The sequence below is a fragment of the Argopecten irradians genome, chromosome 1 (genome assembly GCF_041381155.1).
Source record: "Argopecten irradians isolate NY chromosome 1, Ai_NY, whole genome shotgun sequence".
NCBI lineage: Eukaryota > Metazoa > Mollusca > Bivalvia > Pectinida > Pectinidae > Argopecten > Argopecten irradians.
In genome coordinates, this window is record NC_091134.1 from 33743530 (window position 1) to 33760826 (window position 17297).

General features: G+C 35.3%; 1 protein-coding gene across 1 annotated transcript; it reads left to right on the plus strand.

The window, feature by feature from the left end:
• Nucleotides 1–533: 533 nt before the first annotated feature.
• On the plus strand, nt 534–15829 carry LOC138325083 (uncharacterized). The gene is made up of 6 exons (XM_069270483.1): nt 534–631; nt 1963–2259; nt 3245–3484; nt 3839–4063; nt 4890–4961; nt 13313–15829. Exons 1-6 carry the CDS (start codon nt 574–576, stop codon nt 13483–13485), a joined length of 1065 nt encoding a protein of 354 aa, XP_069126584.1. The 5' UTR covers nt 534–573; the 3' UTR covers nt 13486–15829.
• Nucleotides 15830–17297: the final 1468 nt, after the last annotated feature.

Below are 17297 nucleotides of genomic sequence, written 5' to 3' on the forward strand. Positions count from 1 at the left end.
TCTTTATAGGTAATATATTGTGTCATGGACACAGTATTACATATGTATATATATAGAGAAAATGTCTATAGAGCCAAACGCCTGTGGTCGGACCTATGCAGATGTGTTAATTATTCGCACACTGTACCAGAAACATTTATACATATGTATATATGTTTCTGACTGTACATGTACAATGTAGAGTGATTAGATTAATGCGCGGGCCCGTGCGATAAATTAAGTTTTCTATTTGTAACGCATTTTCATTTCGACCGTCACATAATCATTTCCCCCTCATGCACATGCTTTTGCAAATATATCTTATTTTTTTCGGGTGTAAAGTGTCAAATCAATTGTTTAATTAACTTAAGGGAAGTTTGAAGTTGTTGTTTATTTATTTCATTTTATTTATTGTTCATTATTAGCGTTTTTTTGTGTGTGTATATTCCTGCTGCTAATTAATTAAGCGATATAATATTTATCATTTGTAGAAACACCAAATTCCAGATAAATTATTACAATCATGTTACGGATTTAGTCGGTCTTTATTACCTGTTCAACACATACATCCGGTGATGACGTCATAATTCAAAAATGGCTACTCCATGGCTGTTTGTTTTGGTTATATCTACCTGGATTTCTCACCTGACAGGTAACTAATTTAACGTTATAAACAACTCGGCAAATATTATTAAGCCTAATGTGAAGAAAACATTTTACGATATGTATACTGTAAACTCGCACAGTTGATTATTAGATATTTATTTCACCTGTGCAAGTGTGTAGTACAGGTATATGTGCTAAAAATAGCTTGGTAGTGCTAAACCGATTAATCATTTCCTGGTGATCTTTAAATATCGGTTAGTATAAAAGATGATAAGTATTAATTATCTTAACTACCTGTATATTTTTATTATAATATTAATTAATATCAAACCTATATGTTGGTGTAATGGGACAAATGCGCTCAAACCTGTCAGCCTGTCCCTTAAATTGGAAGATCAAAGTAGTGTTTGCTGTTAATAACTGTACTGGTATATATCAGCACATCTATGAGCGTATAGCCTAAATATACCCAAAAGTTAAATTTCATAAGTGTTATAAACCTTTTACATAGAGAGATGATTGTATTGTATATATAGTGAAAACATATTGTATATGCATATGATATTTAGGCAACACCCCCCCCCCATAATGCATAATGCATATCATAATGCACGAAGTCCCACCTAAAATTTTATATGTCAGGTGTCAAAATTAGGTCATCGGGGACCTATATTGTGACCATTGACCTCATGAGTTCATCTTTATTTTATACATGTACACATGTATAATATATTGGTTGTCTATCTAGCTGATCACCTATATATAGCTAATCATTCTTTTCTTCGACCACCAAGTCAAATTAATTTTAAGAAAAAGGCAGTATTGCTTGTGTATCATTTACATGAACCACTATGTCACTTTGACCTTTACAGTTTGTAGTTTGATCTTTAACCTAAAATTAAGAAATTCTATATACAATATACATGTATCATATATGACACTGAATTAAATAACATACCTGGTGTATGAGTCTCCCTAATTAATAAGGCAATATATATATGTGTGCATACCAAAACCAGATCACTGTGACCTATATTCTGACCTTTAACCTACATTTAATTTTCTTGTTTGGACTCTATATATGTATGACAATTATCTTCAAATGTACTGCGCTGAAGTAATAGGGCACACTTTGGTATACCTAGGAAAAGAATAGTGGTACAACATGTCATGAACCTGAAGGTCTTAACATATAATGAGGGACTTTTGATTTGCCAAACCTCTGTGTTTTGCTGTTTTTCATTACATGTTTTTAATTTAAACCTCATCATAGTTAATTTAGTGAAATAGGACCGACAACCATTTTAGATACAGTAAATATTGGGAAGATGGAATCCTATAATATAGTATATTAAAATATGTTTCTCTTTCTTACAGCTGATATTGTTGTCCAGTCAGATCTGTACTGTTCTATCTGTACTTATAACGAAGAGTTCTGCAGAAACCCCGCCTACGTCAATACCAGATACAAGTTTTTCAGTCGCGATGTTGAAGATGTGAACTCAAATGTGGGTACCAGCTACCAAGATGGCAGGAACTGTATTGTGTCGATTGAAGCCCACCCGAACAACCAGATTGAGGTTCAGATTGATTACCTGGCAATAGATAATTACGCTATCATGGATGAAAGAGGCTATCCAAAATACTGCTATGATTATCTGAAGCTTTATAATGGTATGTCTTATAATTTATATTGTTAACTATGTATATTGACAGGAGGTGGCCAGGTGGTGTAGTGGTTAAGCCACTCACCTTTTACCAATGCAAGCCAGTCTAGGTTCCATCAATATCCCAGAACGGACGCGAAAAGGTCAAGGGCCATGTGCCCAATTTCATGGGTTTTTCTCCTGGCACTCTGGTTTCCTCCCACTCTATGTCCCTTCATGCTTACTGTACATCAGGTCAGACCATCAAAATTGATTTGTATGAATTATATACAGTATATCAAATGTTTCACATTCAATGTAAAATAAAGAAAGAAGTTCAAAGGTTTTCTTTTTAACCAGTCAGTCACATTATACTGACAAGCACAAACCAGTCATCCTTTTGAATTTTCTGATTCTATCATAATTCAATGATTGATCACTATAATTGTAAACAAGACTGAAGTCTGTATACATGGATATATATCTGGACATGGGTAACAGGACAGTTCATATGTGTTTTCCTTACAACGACACAATAGTCAAACTATAAAATTCTGAGACACCAAATTAAAAGCAAATTAATGCAATAAAAGTGTGAAGATATAAAAAAAAATGAAGTACATTATGAGCCATGTTTGTCATGTTTTGTGGACAAAGAGAGTGTTGTGATGTAAAAAAACAAATGTAAAGACTATTTATATATAGAAAATGGAAGGGAGAGTGTTTTTATGAATTTGTATAACATTTTATCAAGATCATGAATGTCAAATTTTTATTGCAGTGAGACGATAAAAAGACCATATGTTTTTTTATGACTCGTTTTTCACACATTTTAATATGATTTGAAAAGCATGTAGATCTATGCTATATGTATCATACTTTGGCATTTTGTTTTGATGCCTATATTGTATTTTTGTGTCATTTTAAAATGATTAGATATACCTGGTAGACCTTATGGTATGTATGTAGTACCTTAACATTTAGTGATGACTTTGTATTTTTGTGTCTTGAAGGTCCAACAGCAGACAATGCCAAGATGTTTCCCAACATCCCACCGTCTGGTATTTGTGGCACAAAGAACTCCCCAGCAGATATGTCTGATATTCAAACATTCAAGACCACCCAGAACCACTTAACTGTCCAGTTTGTTACAGATGGCCGGAAGGAGAGTTTCGGAGGATTCAAACTGCGAATATCACAGTTCCCGTATTCCAATACAGGGAATCTGTATCCGTCTGGTGGTAATCTTGGAGGTGTGTAATAACCAAACAAATATAGCTATGTACAAGCGCAGACGTTATCCAATAAGTGTTTGTCAATGTTATTTATGTTTTTTTTGTCACTCTCTTGTCTTTCGACTAATTTGAAAATAATTAGCTTAACAGTGTTTTTGTAGCTTTTGAGTAATAAATAAATTATTATGACAAGGAACTATTTCATTATAAATACATTCAAGTTTATACAGTAAGATTATTGGACATAGAAAAAAAAAGAGACTACAAAATAAAAGCTGAAATCCAAATAATGAGAGTTTAATGAATCTGCGATTTAAGTCATTATTGGAGAATAAAATTTTTATTTAATACGTATTCTGATATCTGTTAAAGGCTGGAATGATGGTTCCTATAACGAGTTCCAGGTTTACTGGGAACAAAAGAATGTGATTCCTGGAGGCATTTTCCCGGGTACCGGTGGGAATGACTACAGCCAGGAAGTCGGAGGCCTTGAGTGTTACGACTGTAATTTCTGTCCAATAGAACCTTTTGACCCTGACCAGCTATCAATCAGTACCAGAAAAGGATGTCATGTCTGTTCAAAAGAATTTGATAACAGTAAGTTTTGATAAATTGTTATGGCTGGTAATAATTTTCAATAATGGACCTTTAGTGAGGTCAATATGGTGTTATAACTTCCTTGTATAATTGAATAATGACCGAGGGCGGTATAACATCATATGGGCCGAATCAAAGGTTCTTAATTTCTATATAAGATATTTAGTTTCTTTGACAGGTATCAAAAGTATTATCAAATGTGCATGCTAATCGTATGAAAAATGATGGCCATAAAACGCCACCCTGAAGACTGTTTTCTAATTTTCCAGCTATAGTTGCCATGATAACATTCCAAAATATGCATACATAATGAAAAGTGAAATTTTGACAATTTTGGCCATTTTTTGCTAAGTTTTTGTCTATGAAACTATAGAGCGCACCCTTGAACAAACGTATATATTTACTGAGAATATGTATTCACTTTCAATACATCTTTAGGAAAAATATAAAGTTTGTTCAATGATATGCTCTATGGTTTTTTAAAGCAAAAACTTAGCAGAAAAAGGTAAAAATTGTTAAAATTTTCTCATTTTTATTATTTATGCATATTTTAAGTGGTTACTATGACAACTGAAGCTGCAAAATTAGAAAATTATCATTACAATTAAATAAGGGATGTACTAAATATGTCACATACAACAATATAAATACTAAATAACAGTTTTGAAAATTTGGATTTGGGGGCCAAAAAGTGCCCAAACCATACATAGTCCTTTGGATGATATATTGAAGCTAGGTTAACCAACCGCTACCTACCGAAATAAACATTGATTGAAGTTTATATCAATATTGTAAAATATTTACATGTTTTTAATCTTCTTTATAGGTTATACAAATGCCAGAAGACAGTGCTATTCTCAAACAGATTACCAATATTTATTGGAAAGTTTATCAGACGGTGGGTATATTTTATTGTCATTGATTTATGAATTAAGAAGAAAAGTATTAAAATGATTTTTCTGTTGTAATTAGTGATATATCAAGTAGAATTATGATGACTTGTATTGTTTTCAGAACTTCTGGTTTTTCTGAGTGCAACAGTGTTTATAAAGGTTAAAACTTTTCCCTGTTCAAGAAAAATACATTTACTGGTGTATAATTTCAATACTCTTAAACTGATTCAGATGAATACATGCTCCTTGAAACAGCGGTGATATTTAAAGAAGGAACTAATATAATTGGTGAAATATAAGGAAAATTGCTCTTCTTCATACATGTATTCACAGTTTTAATAACTTAAATATGCTACCACCGCTGACAAATGGTATTTTTTCTCTATCAAAAATAGGAGTAGACAAAATAGTTTTTTCTTCAGATACAAAAGTTACTTACTTTACATCATATTTACCATTGAACAGTTTGAGCTTCTTATTTTACTTCAAGACAAAAAAAATATTAAAAATAATAAATCATATCCTGTAAAAGGTCGATAGTGCCATGCCCTATAAAGGAATGAGGTTCAGATTGTGCAGAAAACAAAACCAACACAAATTATTTCATATTACTTTTTTGTATTAATTACATACATTTACATAAGTAAACACCAATTATTGTTTGTGATGAGTATGCTCTGTCGGTGGAGGATCATCTTTAATTTATGGTATTTTCTACCACAATAGGCAGTGTTATTCAACTCCCAGGGCATCTAATGAACACTGCAGCTGCACGTGGTATAAACTCTGTACGCATTGACCGAACTACTTATTTCTCAGTGTCACGTCATCATTGTCAACGTCATCAATAAGCAAATGAAGTCATTCTATGTTGTGATCGCCTCTTGACGTCCAAAACTGCTTTTGCACAGCATATGCGTCATGATCGTTGTGTCAAAATACCTGATGTTTTCATACATATTAAATTTACCATGAGTACTAATAACACACTTTTACTGATGAGTTTCGTAGATTTAATGCGTATGAAACGTACTTGATTTTGATGGAACTGGCTTGACAATTGTCTTGCGGGAAATAGACGATGCCATGTCGTGCGAATGCTTTTACATGTATACATGTAGTCCGACATTGAGTTTTATTTTCTGGAAGCAACTATAAAGATTTGAACTGAATAAGAGGTAAAATGAGTATAATTTAACCCTAAAGATGTTCAGAATTAGAAGAAGTTGATATCGATGGATTCTTTATCAAAAAATGACTTTTGAATGCTAATTAATGTCTTTTTGCTGCCGATAATATTACTACACCTTCTTTGCATATTTCGGTTAATACAGGTTACCGGTTCCCCGCCTTATCGGCTAAAACGAATATGATTGTGGTAGAAACAGGTTACACTACTGGTGGTTGTTGAATATTGAATTTATTCCACACTTGTAAGTTATTAGTTAAAAGTTACAAAAGACACTCGCTAAAGCTCGTGTCTTTTGTAACTTTTGAAAAATAACTCCCTCATGTGGAATAAATTCATAATTCAACAACCACTCATTGTGTAACCTCTATTTAATGTACCTTATTTAAAGTATATGACATTTCAGGTGTTATTATAGTATTTTTACCACCCATTAGTCCTAGCATGATAAATTCTTCTACACAATGCATGGACACCTTGCATGGTGCTGATTACAGTGGTTAGAATTGAGGTAAATTGTGAAAATTTGTCATTTTAAAAGAAACTTTTCAAGAGGAACCCTAAACTTTCCTTTGCACCACCCCTGAAGTCAATTATTTTTAGAGCGTTTGGCTTTAGCTGTAGCCAAATAAAATTTTAATATCCATACCATATATTCATTTCAGTTTTATTTCACATTTTAAGCTACATACAATCTATCATAAATTATGGTTGAAGATTGATCGAGTAATTAATCAGCCACTAAACTATTCACCTATCGGTGACAAGCAATAAGGATTATGACAAAATATCTAAGGCACATGATATGTTGGTAAAATTCAGAGGAAAACATATGGGAAAAAGTTCAGTTGACAATGATGCAGAAGTAGAACCAATAAAGATGTATGTGGTAACTGTTTAGTTTCCTTTGACTCTAATTCCACAATGCTGATGTTAGAAGCTTCACCTGTTGTAAAACAGGGCATTTTCCATGGGAAGGAGGCGTTTATACAACTTCAGAACTTTTCCAGAAAAGGGGAGGGACGCTAATTACAGCAAATACGGTATTATGGTTTTTTTTCACAGAAAACAATTTAGCTGTCCTCAAGGTATTAATGATCAACGTGTGGTTTTCATGTTATGGTGTGGCCAATTAAAAGAGTCAGTAAAAATGTATATTTTATTATGATGATCACATTATTTTCATATGCCGCATATGTATGCATTTATTATTATTTGTAGTACCTCTATAAAATATCTCATTCCCATAAGATCAAGCGTTACCATATCTTTTGAATACTATTGACAACAAAAAAATGATCTTCAATGTTTTGCTGATATAAATTACCCATCAATATGCAAACATTCAAACTAACAACCGTGTTTCCTATTAAATCTTACCAATATTTAAAACTTAACTGCAAATTGTGGATATTGGTCATTAAATCATTAATATTATTTTTGTGCCATGCCATTCAGCCAAGGTTGTTTGAGGACATATAGTTCTATTCATGCCATTTACCACATCATTTCTCATTGCATTCCGCTTTGATATTGCGACCGCCCAGTCTCATCAGCATTCCTTAACTTTAAGGGATTCCTTAACTTAAACGTCTTCATAGAAATGTATTACAAATGTTAAAGAGAAAAAGTCTCATGTTAAGGAGGCTTCTTTAAAATATGTAATGCTTTCCTATGGAGAATTTTAAATTAAGAAATTCCTTAAATATGCTCCACCACTGACAAATGTTATCAAAAACAGGAGCAGAAAAATTAGTATTTTTCATCAGTTACAAAAGTTACTTACTTTACACCATTACCACCATTGAAAAGTTTGAGCTTCTTATTTTACTTCAAGATAAGAATATTTAAAACAATTAATTGCATCCCGAAAAAATTCCTTGGCACTATGTTCTATATGGAATGAAGTACTGATTACGCATGCACCGGAAGCAAAACAAATTATGTCATATTATTTTTTGTGTTAGTTAGACATTTATATACACGATTAAACACCAATTATTGTTGAAATGATGAGTATCATTTATGCACTATCGGCGATAGAGCATCTTTAAAGTTAAGAAATAATCTAGAAATTGTGCCCGGGAAAGGTTCACCAATTGAGATTCTTTCTTTCTTTGATATACTGATTTCGTATGGAGAATTAAGTTAAAGGAACGTTGATTTAACTTACCTGGGGCCAGTTTATTACGATAATTGTGGTTTATCGAGAGATACATGTACCATTTCATATACAATGTATTATTATATATTATTAACATTTTATTTTTCTGTTAAGTTGAAATGCATAAATGTATTTGCAAAAGTGTTATTGTAATTGTATAAATGATGTTAGGTTACCAATCACCAAAACATGTTTGTTGCATATTAACGGATCATCAGCTGTCAATCAGACCGCACGTGACTTGGCATTTTGTATTGTGTATGCTACTGTGTTTGTTCCGACATTGAATAGGTACACGTGCGTTTGCTGGCACGAGGCGTGGTTGTATTACACCTGGCGATAGGTTAATTATGCGTTACGTGCCTTAGACACGTACTCATAATCTCTAAGGTCAAAAGTATAGCAAACCAATTTACAAATCAAATATAGCCAGAAGTTAATAAGATATGCTATGTCATTGGGTGCTAATTTTCTATATGTTTTTCATGGAATCCATGTACATGTGTAACATTCCATCAACTGGTTTGATTAGTGCTTGCCGAGATGTGATCCGCACGAAATCTTCCAATTTTCTTATTTGCACTGACAACATTAGTCAAACCTAAACTGTTAACTTACTAGTATTCCACACATTGTTTAGTTATGCCAGGTTCAACTTCCCTTTGATCACCAGTGTTTATAACAAACAAGTCCTTAATTAAAAACTGTTGCGTTTATGGCATAATGGTACCCATCAGGCTGGCTTGATTTTTAAAATCAGAAAGCGCCACAAAAATACATATGTACTTGAATTGTAATACTATCTAAATCTCTGCTTGAAGCAATTTGCCACCGACAATTGCCATTAAATCATAAATATTTATTATTATATTGATACTTCCATTAAAGATGCTCCACCGCCGACAAAGCACAAACGGTGCCCACCATGTGAACAGAAACTGATGTATAATCGTGTTTGTGTGTCTCTAATTAACACAAAAATGCATATGAAATAATTCGTTTTACGTGTGGTGCATGCACAATCATTACTTAATTTCATCTTGGACAAAGTGCGACGGATTTTTTCGGGATGCAATTAATTATTTTTAATAGATCTATCTTGAAGTAAAATTAGAAATGCACACTTTCAATGGTGGTAATGATATAAAGTGAGTAACTTTTGTAACTAAAGAAAAATACTAAATTGTCTACTTCTGATCTTGATAGTGAAAAAATACTATTTGTCAGCGGTGGAGCATCTTTAATAGTTGCTAAACATTCTTCATTAAAGATAATTAAAGATCACTCTTTGTCTGTTTTATCGCAAAATTATGTATATATATGATAAACCACTTTGACAAACATCGAAAAATGAAATGAAAGTTGTTTTTAGTGTTCGAAACTCAGCTTTTTGGTGAATTTTAAGAATTACACAGAGAGACAGAGTCTCTCAGTCAGTCAGATTAGTCTTTTCGTCCATATATGATATGTTTAGGAGCTAGACTACTTTGTGTCTTAAAAATTCAGAATTTTGGTGGATTTGAAGTTTTGTTATAAAGTTTATTTTTGACAAAGCTATCAAATTTTACTGAAACCTTTTCAAGCTCCTACTTCTATCAAACAATACATTAGATCAATCCTTTTTTGTTTGGAAATGATTATCCCAGAATTTGTTATATTTTTTAAATATAAATTGCTACCTGATTTAAGTCAAGTTATTTAAAGTAAACTTTGCATTGGTAAGAAATATATTGAACAGAAGACAACTTTTTGGGTTTACATTACTATCATTAAAATGTAACATTTTTTCTCGTTTTTAGCTCACCTGGCCCGAAGGGCCGGTGAGCTTATGTCATGGCGCGGCGTCCGTCGTCCGTCCGTCCGTCAACATTTCCTTTAAATCGCTACTAGTCATAGAGTTCTGCATGGATTGTAACCAAATTTGGTCACAAATATCCTTGGGTGAAGGGGAACAGAACTTGTATAAATTTTGGCTCTGAACCCCTGAGGGCAGGAGGGGCGGGGCCCAATAGGGGAAATTGAGGTAAATCCTATAAATCGCTACTTGTCTTAGAGTTTTGCATGGAATGAAACCAAATTTGGCCAAAAACATTGTTAGGGGTAGGAGAACAGAACTTGTATAAATTTTGGCTCTGAACCCCGGGGGCAGGAGGAGCGGGGCCCAATAGGGGAAATAGAGGTAAATCCTATAAATCGCTACATGTCTTAGAGTTCTGCATGGAATGTAACAAAATTTGGCCACAAACATCGTTGGGGTAGGAGAACAGAACTTGTATAAATTTTGGCCCTGGGGCAGGAGGGGCGGGGCCCAAGAGGGGAAATAGAGGTAAATCCTATACATCGCTTCTTGTCCTAGATTTCTTCATGGATTGTAAGCAAATTTGGCCACAAACATCATTGGGGGAAGGGGAACAGAACTTGTATAAATTTTGGCTCTGACCCCCTGGGGGCAGCAGGGGCAGGGCCCCAATATGGGAAATAGAGGTAAATCCTATAAATCGTTACTTGTCCTAGAGTTCTGCATGGATTGTGACCAAATTTGGCCACAAACATCGTTGGGGGAAGGGGAACAGAACTTGTGTAAATTTTGGCTCTGACCCCCCGGGGGCAGGAGGGGCGGGGCCCAATAGGGAAAAAGGGGTAAATTCTATAAATCGCTACTTGTCCTAGAGTTGTGCATGGATTGTAACCAAATTTGGCCACAAACATCATTCGGGGAAGGGGAACAGAACTTGTGTAAATTTTGGCTCTGACCTCCGGGGGCAGGAGGGGTGGGGCCCAATATGGGAAATAGAGGTAAATCCTATAAATCGCTACTTGTCCTAAAGTTCTGCATGGATTGTAACCAAATTTGGCCACAATATCGTTGGGGAAAGGGGAACAGAAATTGTATAAATTTTGGCTCTGACCCCCCGGGGGCAGCAGGGACGGGGTCCAATAGGGAAATAGAGGTAAATTCTATAAATCGCTACATGTCCTAGAATTCTGCATGGATTGTAACCAAATTTGGCCACAGACATCATTGGGGGAAAGGGAACAGAAATTTTATAAATTTTGGTATGACTACCGGGGGTAGGAGGAGCGGGGCCCAATAGGGAAATAAAGGTAAATCCTTTAAATCGCTACTAGTCATACAGTTCAGCAAGGAACATAACCAAATTTGGCCAGAAACATCCGTTGGGGAAGGGGAATAGAATTGTATAAATTTTTACTCTGACCCCCCGAGGGCAAAAGGGGCAGGGACTGATAGCGGAAATAGAGGTAAATATTTAAATTCCTTTAGAAAAGAAACAATGAACCTGTATTCAAAACATAACTTGGCATTACAAACCAGGTGAGCGATACAGGCCCTCTGGGCCTCTTGTTTGATAAACGGAACAAAGATATTAATCGTCAATGTTTGATTTCCACCGAAAAACATTAATCTCTGACAAAACTCTTACTCAAATTACTATACTATACATGTTGCGAATCCAACGTATGATATAAGTTTATATATAAATGCAACCATAATTAATAAATGTCACTCTTCACTCGGAATCAAATGAAGTTACACAATAAAAAACGTTATATGTTTATGTAAGAATAAGTTTTATCCAACTGGTGAATAGTTCGGTGAATGGCTAAGTTGGACCTTTGGCTATGCGGATTAGTGGATCCCACCTAAATTAACATAATTGTTTTGTACAATCTTGTTAGATAACCGTGTTTGACATAGTTTTAGTCTTATTTCTTTATGATTATTTACGATATTTCACGTAATTTCGTGGTATTTTTGAATAATGGCATATTTCATTGCCCATTAAACACCCATTTAATATAAATTTTAAAATCTTGATTCGCAATGTTACTTAATCGTCACAAACTCAAATCCTGTAAAATTAAAAAATGTGGTTTACACATTTGTTTAACATTTTTATTGCAGCTTTATGCATACTACATATATGCATATGTACTTGCAAATTATTTCGTTGTGGTTTGTTACGGTATTTTCTATCATTAAATGGGATTTACCCATGTAGGAACGATAATGTGATAGATACAGTCTGATTTGAAAACGTCAGCTTTAATACCATACTGTTACAAGCTTAAGGATGTAATAGCTATTGGTGACAAGGTAAATTTGCCTTTGCTTTAATGCGTGAAACACGACAAATTAATGAAGATTTACTCACGCATTAATATACTAAACAAAGTGATAAAATACTAATCCGGTATCAAAATCGACTTATTAAAGATCAAATTCGATTTTTATCGAGATTCTTGAAAAAGTATAAGATGGGTAGTAGTTGTACATGATTTTAAATCGACAGTCGCCGGACAAATTTAGGTCAAAGTCCGGTCATGCACAGGCGTCTGTATCTGGTTTTGGAAAAATGAAATATCCTACGTAGGCCTATACCAATATGAACAAGGTGAGACACTCTATGAACCAAAAGTTGAGGGTACGCTCCAATTTACTTTGAAATTAGACCAAATTTGACAAATATATTGAGTGTCTGCTCGTTAAATCAATGTAACTTAATTAAGAATCCTCTTTTTGCAATGTATGCAAGGTTTTTGTCGCAAAGTTACGGTTTTTTAATATGAAACAGGACACCAAGCATCCAATTAGCAGACGATGCATCAACTATGGAACGGAAGTTGATCTTTCAAGCAAGCAGTTTTGCAAGGAGTAATCCTATTGGTTATTCAAATTAATTGAGCAATCAGATTGCTTCTTGCAACTGCTCGCTTGAAGAGTTCCACTTTCGTTCCACAGTTGAAGTATCGGGGTGTCTCACCTTGTTCATATAATACGTGTAGGTTATTATATTTTTATCAAACCAGAAGCAGACGCCTGTGGGTCATGTCTGAAAAAGAAACCATTTGGCAACGCGACATTGCGTAGATTGGCTGATTATTAATGTAAGACATATGTATACTCATCCCTTCAAAATTAACTCTTTTAAGATTATTACATAACGCGTACGTCAGATGAAACGTGCTGTTTTCTGTTACAGGGGTAGACAAGGTGGAGAGTTACAGCGGATGTAAACAGTTCAGCACACAATACGGTCGTACAGTCAACTATTGTTTCTGTCGGGAAGACAAATGTAATTCTGGTACAACGCTTCTTTTTAACTGGACGACTTTACTGATCGTGATAGCGTCCTCTATATGGATGTCATGGTAACGGTGCTTACGATATGATATAATTGTTTTATATGGAAGTCATAATGACGTTGATAGTGAGGACGGGGTTCAGTCGACGTTCTGAGTTTTTTTTTTACTATTGATTATACATGATATATGACATCCCCCCCCCGTGACACTATGTATTTGATAGTTTTAAGATTCGACACAATGTGTCTGATATATGTAAACTAATTGCTAAATGTTACGTTGAATCAAGTGTATGCCCAGCTGAAAAATAAGTATGGAGTAGCAGTAAAAAATGTACAGCACTTTAAAAGCCCTTTTAAAGAGGAGTATCTCTAAGTACCCGATATATGATCTATTTATACATGTATAAATGAAATAATGATCTACGATAAGATATTAAAGAGCCATTCTATGTAAGAATAAAAATCTCCTATATACAAATGTATGGATTGGATGTTTCAGAAAGCCATCATATTAAACAGAGCATGACTCATTTTGAAGGCGATCTGTCAAGGTTCGGGATCAACTTAAATGTAATGCGATTGGGAAAAAGTTATAAAAACGTTATTTTTTGTGTTATGTTTAATGTCAAATTCGGTGAAAATTCAATAGCATATAATTGATATGTGTGACTTTTATGCTTTGTTTTGTGATCAGTTGTCAAACAATTGGAAGTTTTTTCATGCGTGCACATGTCGGTCCATTGCATGGATTGACTCGGTTATACCGATTAATGCTGTGTTGGCAGAATGATAGCATCTGATGTCTGTGGCAAATTACAGATCAAATGTAGTGTGATACATGTCATTCGTATGCTGTTGTGAACATTCCACCCAATCTGACGTAATACGGAGGTGAGGCATGACTAATGCATTTGATTATTGCCAAATAGAAGTTCATATAAGTAAACAATTTTCAACTGTATTTTTATGAATCACGTAAACTACCTTACATCGTATGCTGGACCTTTCCATCACCTGTCGGATGCAAGCAACATTTAGGTGTGATTGTGAATTTTTACTCATTCACTCATTTATTACGATGCTGGTAGTAATTTATATCTTGTTGTTTTGCGCTTGGTATTTCAAACGACCCCAATAGGAGCTCATATTCACAAACAAATTACATCTACTCCATTTATGGAAATGTTTACCGTATTGAAATTGTGAGGGCAATGCTACTTTGAACATCGATTTGACCGATTTTTTGTCGCTGTTTTAATGGTTCAAGCGATGGGCAATGACATATACACTAGGAGTGACGATGTTCGCTTGAAATATTAAACCTGTAAAGATATTTCTAGACAAATGAATAAACATGACCGAATATTAAATTTCATAACCAATGTTCTGACCTTTGTTTTAGGAATGTATGGAAATTTTGACCAAAACAGACATTAAAATCGTATCTGGCGTACGATGAATCTATCTGGGGTCCCAATTGCCTTGGTTTCGTCTGGAGTTACCGTTATATGTGCTATATCAGACAAACTTTGACTGGCTATTTTTAGCTCACCTGGCCCGAAGGGCCGGTGAGCTTATGTCATGGCGCGGCGTCCGTCGTCCGTCGTCCGTCGTCCGTCAACATTTCCTTTAAATCGCTACTAGTCATAGAGTTCTGCATGGATTGTAACCAAATTTGGCCACAAACATCCTTGGGGGAGGGGAACAGAACTTGTATAAATTTTGACTCTGACCCCCCGGGGGCAGGAGGGGCGGGGCCCAATAGGGGAAATAGAGGTAAATCCTTTAAATCGCTACTTGTCATAGAGTTCTGCATGGATTGTAACCAAATTTGGCCACAAACATTCTTAGGGGAGGGGGAACAGAACTTGTATAAATTTTGGCTCTGACCCCCCGGGGGCAGGAGGGGCGGGGCCAAATAGGGGAAATAGAGGTAAATCCTTTAAATCTGTACTAGTCATAGAGTTCTTTATGGAATATAACCAAATTTGGCCACAAACATCCTTTTTGGAAGGGGAACAGAATTTGTATAAGTTTTGGCTCTGGTCCTCCGGGGGCAGGAGGGGCGGGGCCCAATAGGGGAAATAGAGGTAAATCCTTTAAATCGCTACTAGTCATAGAGTTCTCCATGGATTGTAACCAAATTTGGCCACAAACATCCTTGGGGGAGGGGGAACAGCACTTGTATAAATTTTGGCTCTGACCCCCCGGGGGCAGGAGGGGTGGGGCCCAATAGGGGAAATAGAGGTAAATCCTTTAAATCGCTACTAGTCATAGAGTTCTGAATGGTATGTAACCAAATTTGGCCACAAACATCCTTGGGGGAAGGGGAACAGAACTTGTATAAATTTTGGCTCTGGCCCCCCGGGGGCAGGAGGGGTGGGGCCCAATAGGGGAAATAGAGGTAAATCCTTTAAATCGCTACTAGTCATAGAGTTCTGAATGGAATGTAACCAAATTTGGCCACAAACATCCTTGGGGGAAGGGGAACAGAACTTGTATAAATTTTGGCTCTGATCCCCCGGGGGCAGGAGGGGCGGGGCCCAATAGGGGAAATAGAGGTAAATCCTTTAAATCGCTACTAGTCATAGAGTTCTGAATGGAATGTAACAAAATTTGGCCACAAACATCCTAGGGGAAGGGGAACAGAACTTGTATAAATTTTGGCTCTGATCCCCCGGGGGCAGGAGGGGTGGGGCCCAATAGGGGAAATAGAGGTAAATCCTTTAAATCGCTACTAGTCATAGAGTTCTGAATGGAATGTAACCAAATTTGGCCACAAACATCCTTTTTGGAAGGGGAACAGATCTTGTATAAATTTTGGCTCTGGCCCCCCCGGGGGCAGGACGGGTGGGCCCAATAGGGAAAATAGAGGTAAATCCTATAAATCGCTACTTGTCCCGGAGTTTTGCTTGGATTGTGACCAAATTTGGCCATAAACACCCTTGGGAGAGGGAGAACAGAACTTGTATAAATTTTGGCTCTGACCCCCTGGGCGCAAGAGGGATGGGGCCCAATAGGGGATTTAGAGGTTAATATTAAAATTCCTTAAGAAAAGAAACAATGAACCTGTATTCAGAACATTACTTGGCATTACAAACCAGGTGAGCGATACAGGCCCTCTGGGCCTCTTGTTTAATAATATTAATAATATTTTTGCATTTGTCACTAGTGTAATATGACATGGAGTGATTTTCATTGGCTAGAAATTTATTGTGACGTCAGACAGAAACAATAAAATGACGTCAGGAAAAATGACGTGACGTCAGAATTACGAGGACGGCGGGACAAAATGGCGGCCTCTTTTGACGTGACATTCTTTGTTATATAGGTATTTGTAGATTTGTGATAAAAAGTACCTTAAATTTGTGTTCATTTCCTATGAAATTTTATGAAAGTCGTCGCCAAGGCTCGCAAAAATTAAAACGTCTTAGACTCGTCTCATAAAATCTCATATGAATGAACAATCATGTAAGATCCTATATACAACTTTCTGTATTGTAGTGAATAATATATTGAAAGTTCTTCTTCATTGGTGAATATGAAAATTACGGCACATATAACTTATAAGAAAAATGATGTAAATAAAAAAACACATTTTGAAACAAACTTTCGGCTGAAAAATGATGATTTTGTCAAAACATTGCTACATGTGTCCACTCTTAACGTAATTATTTATCATTACCATTTCTCATCTTCCTCACTAATCTTGGGAACTCCAAGTATCACATTTAGTATTCATCATCATTCATCAATCAAAACTTTACATCTTTATTGTCGAAAATGTTATCATTTCATACCATTAACAACATGTTTTCATTTCATATCAATTATAACATGTTTTCATTTCATACCATTAACAACATGTTTTCATTTCATA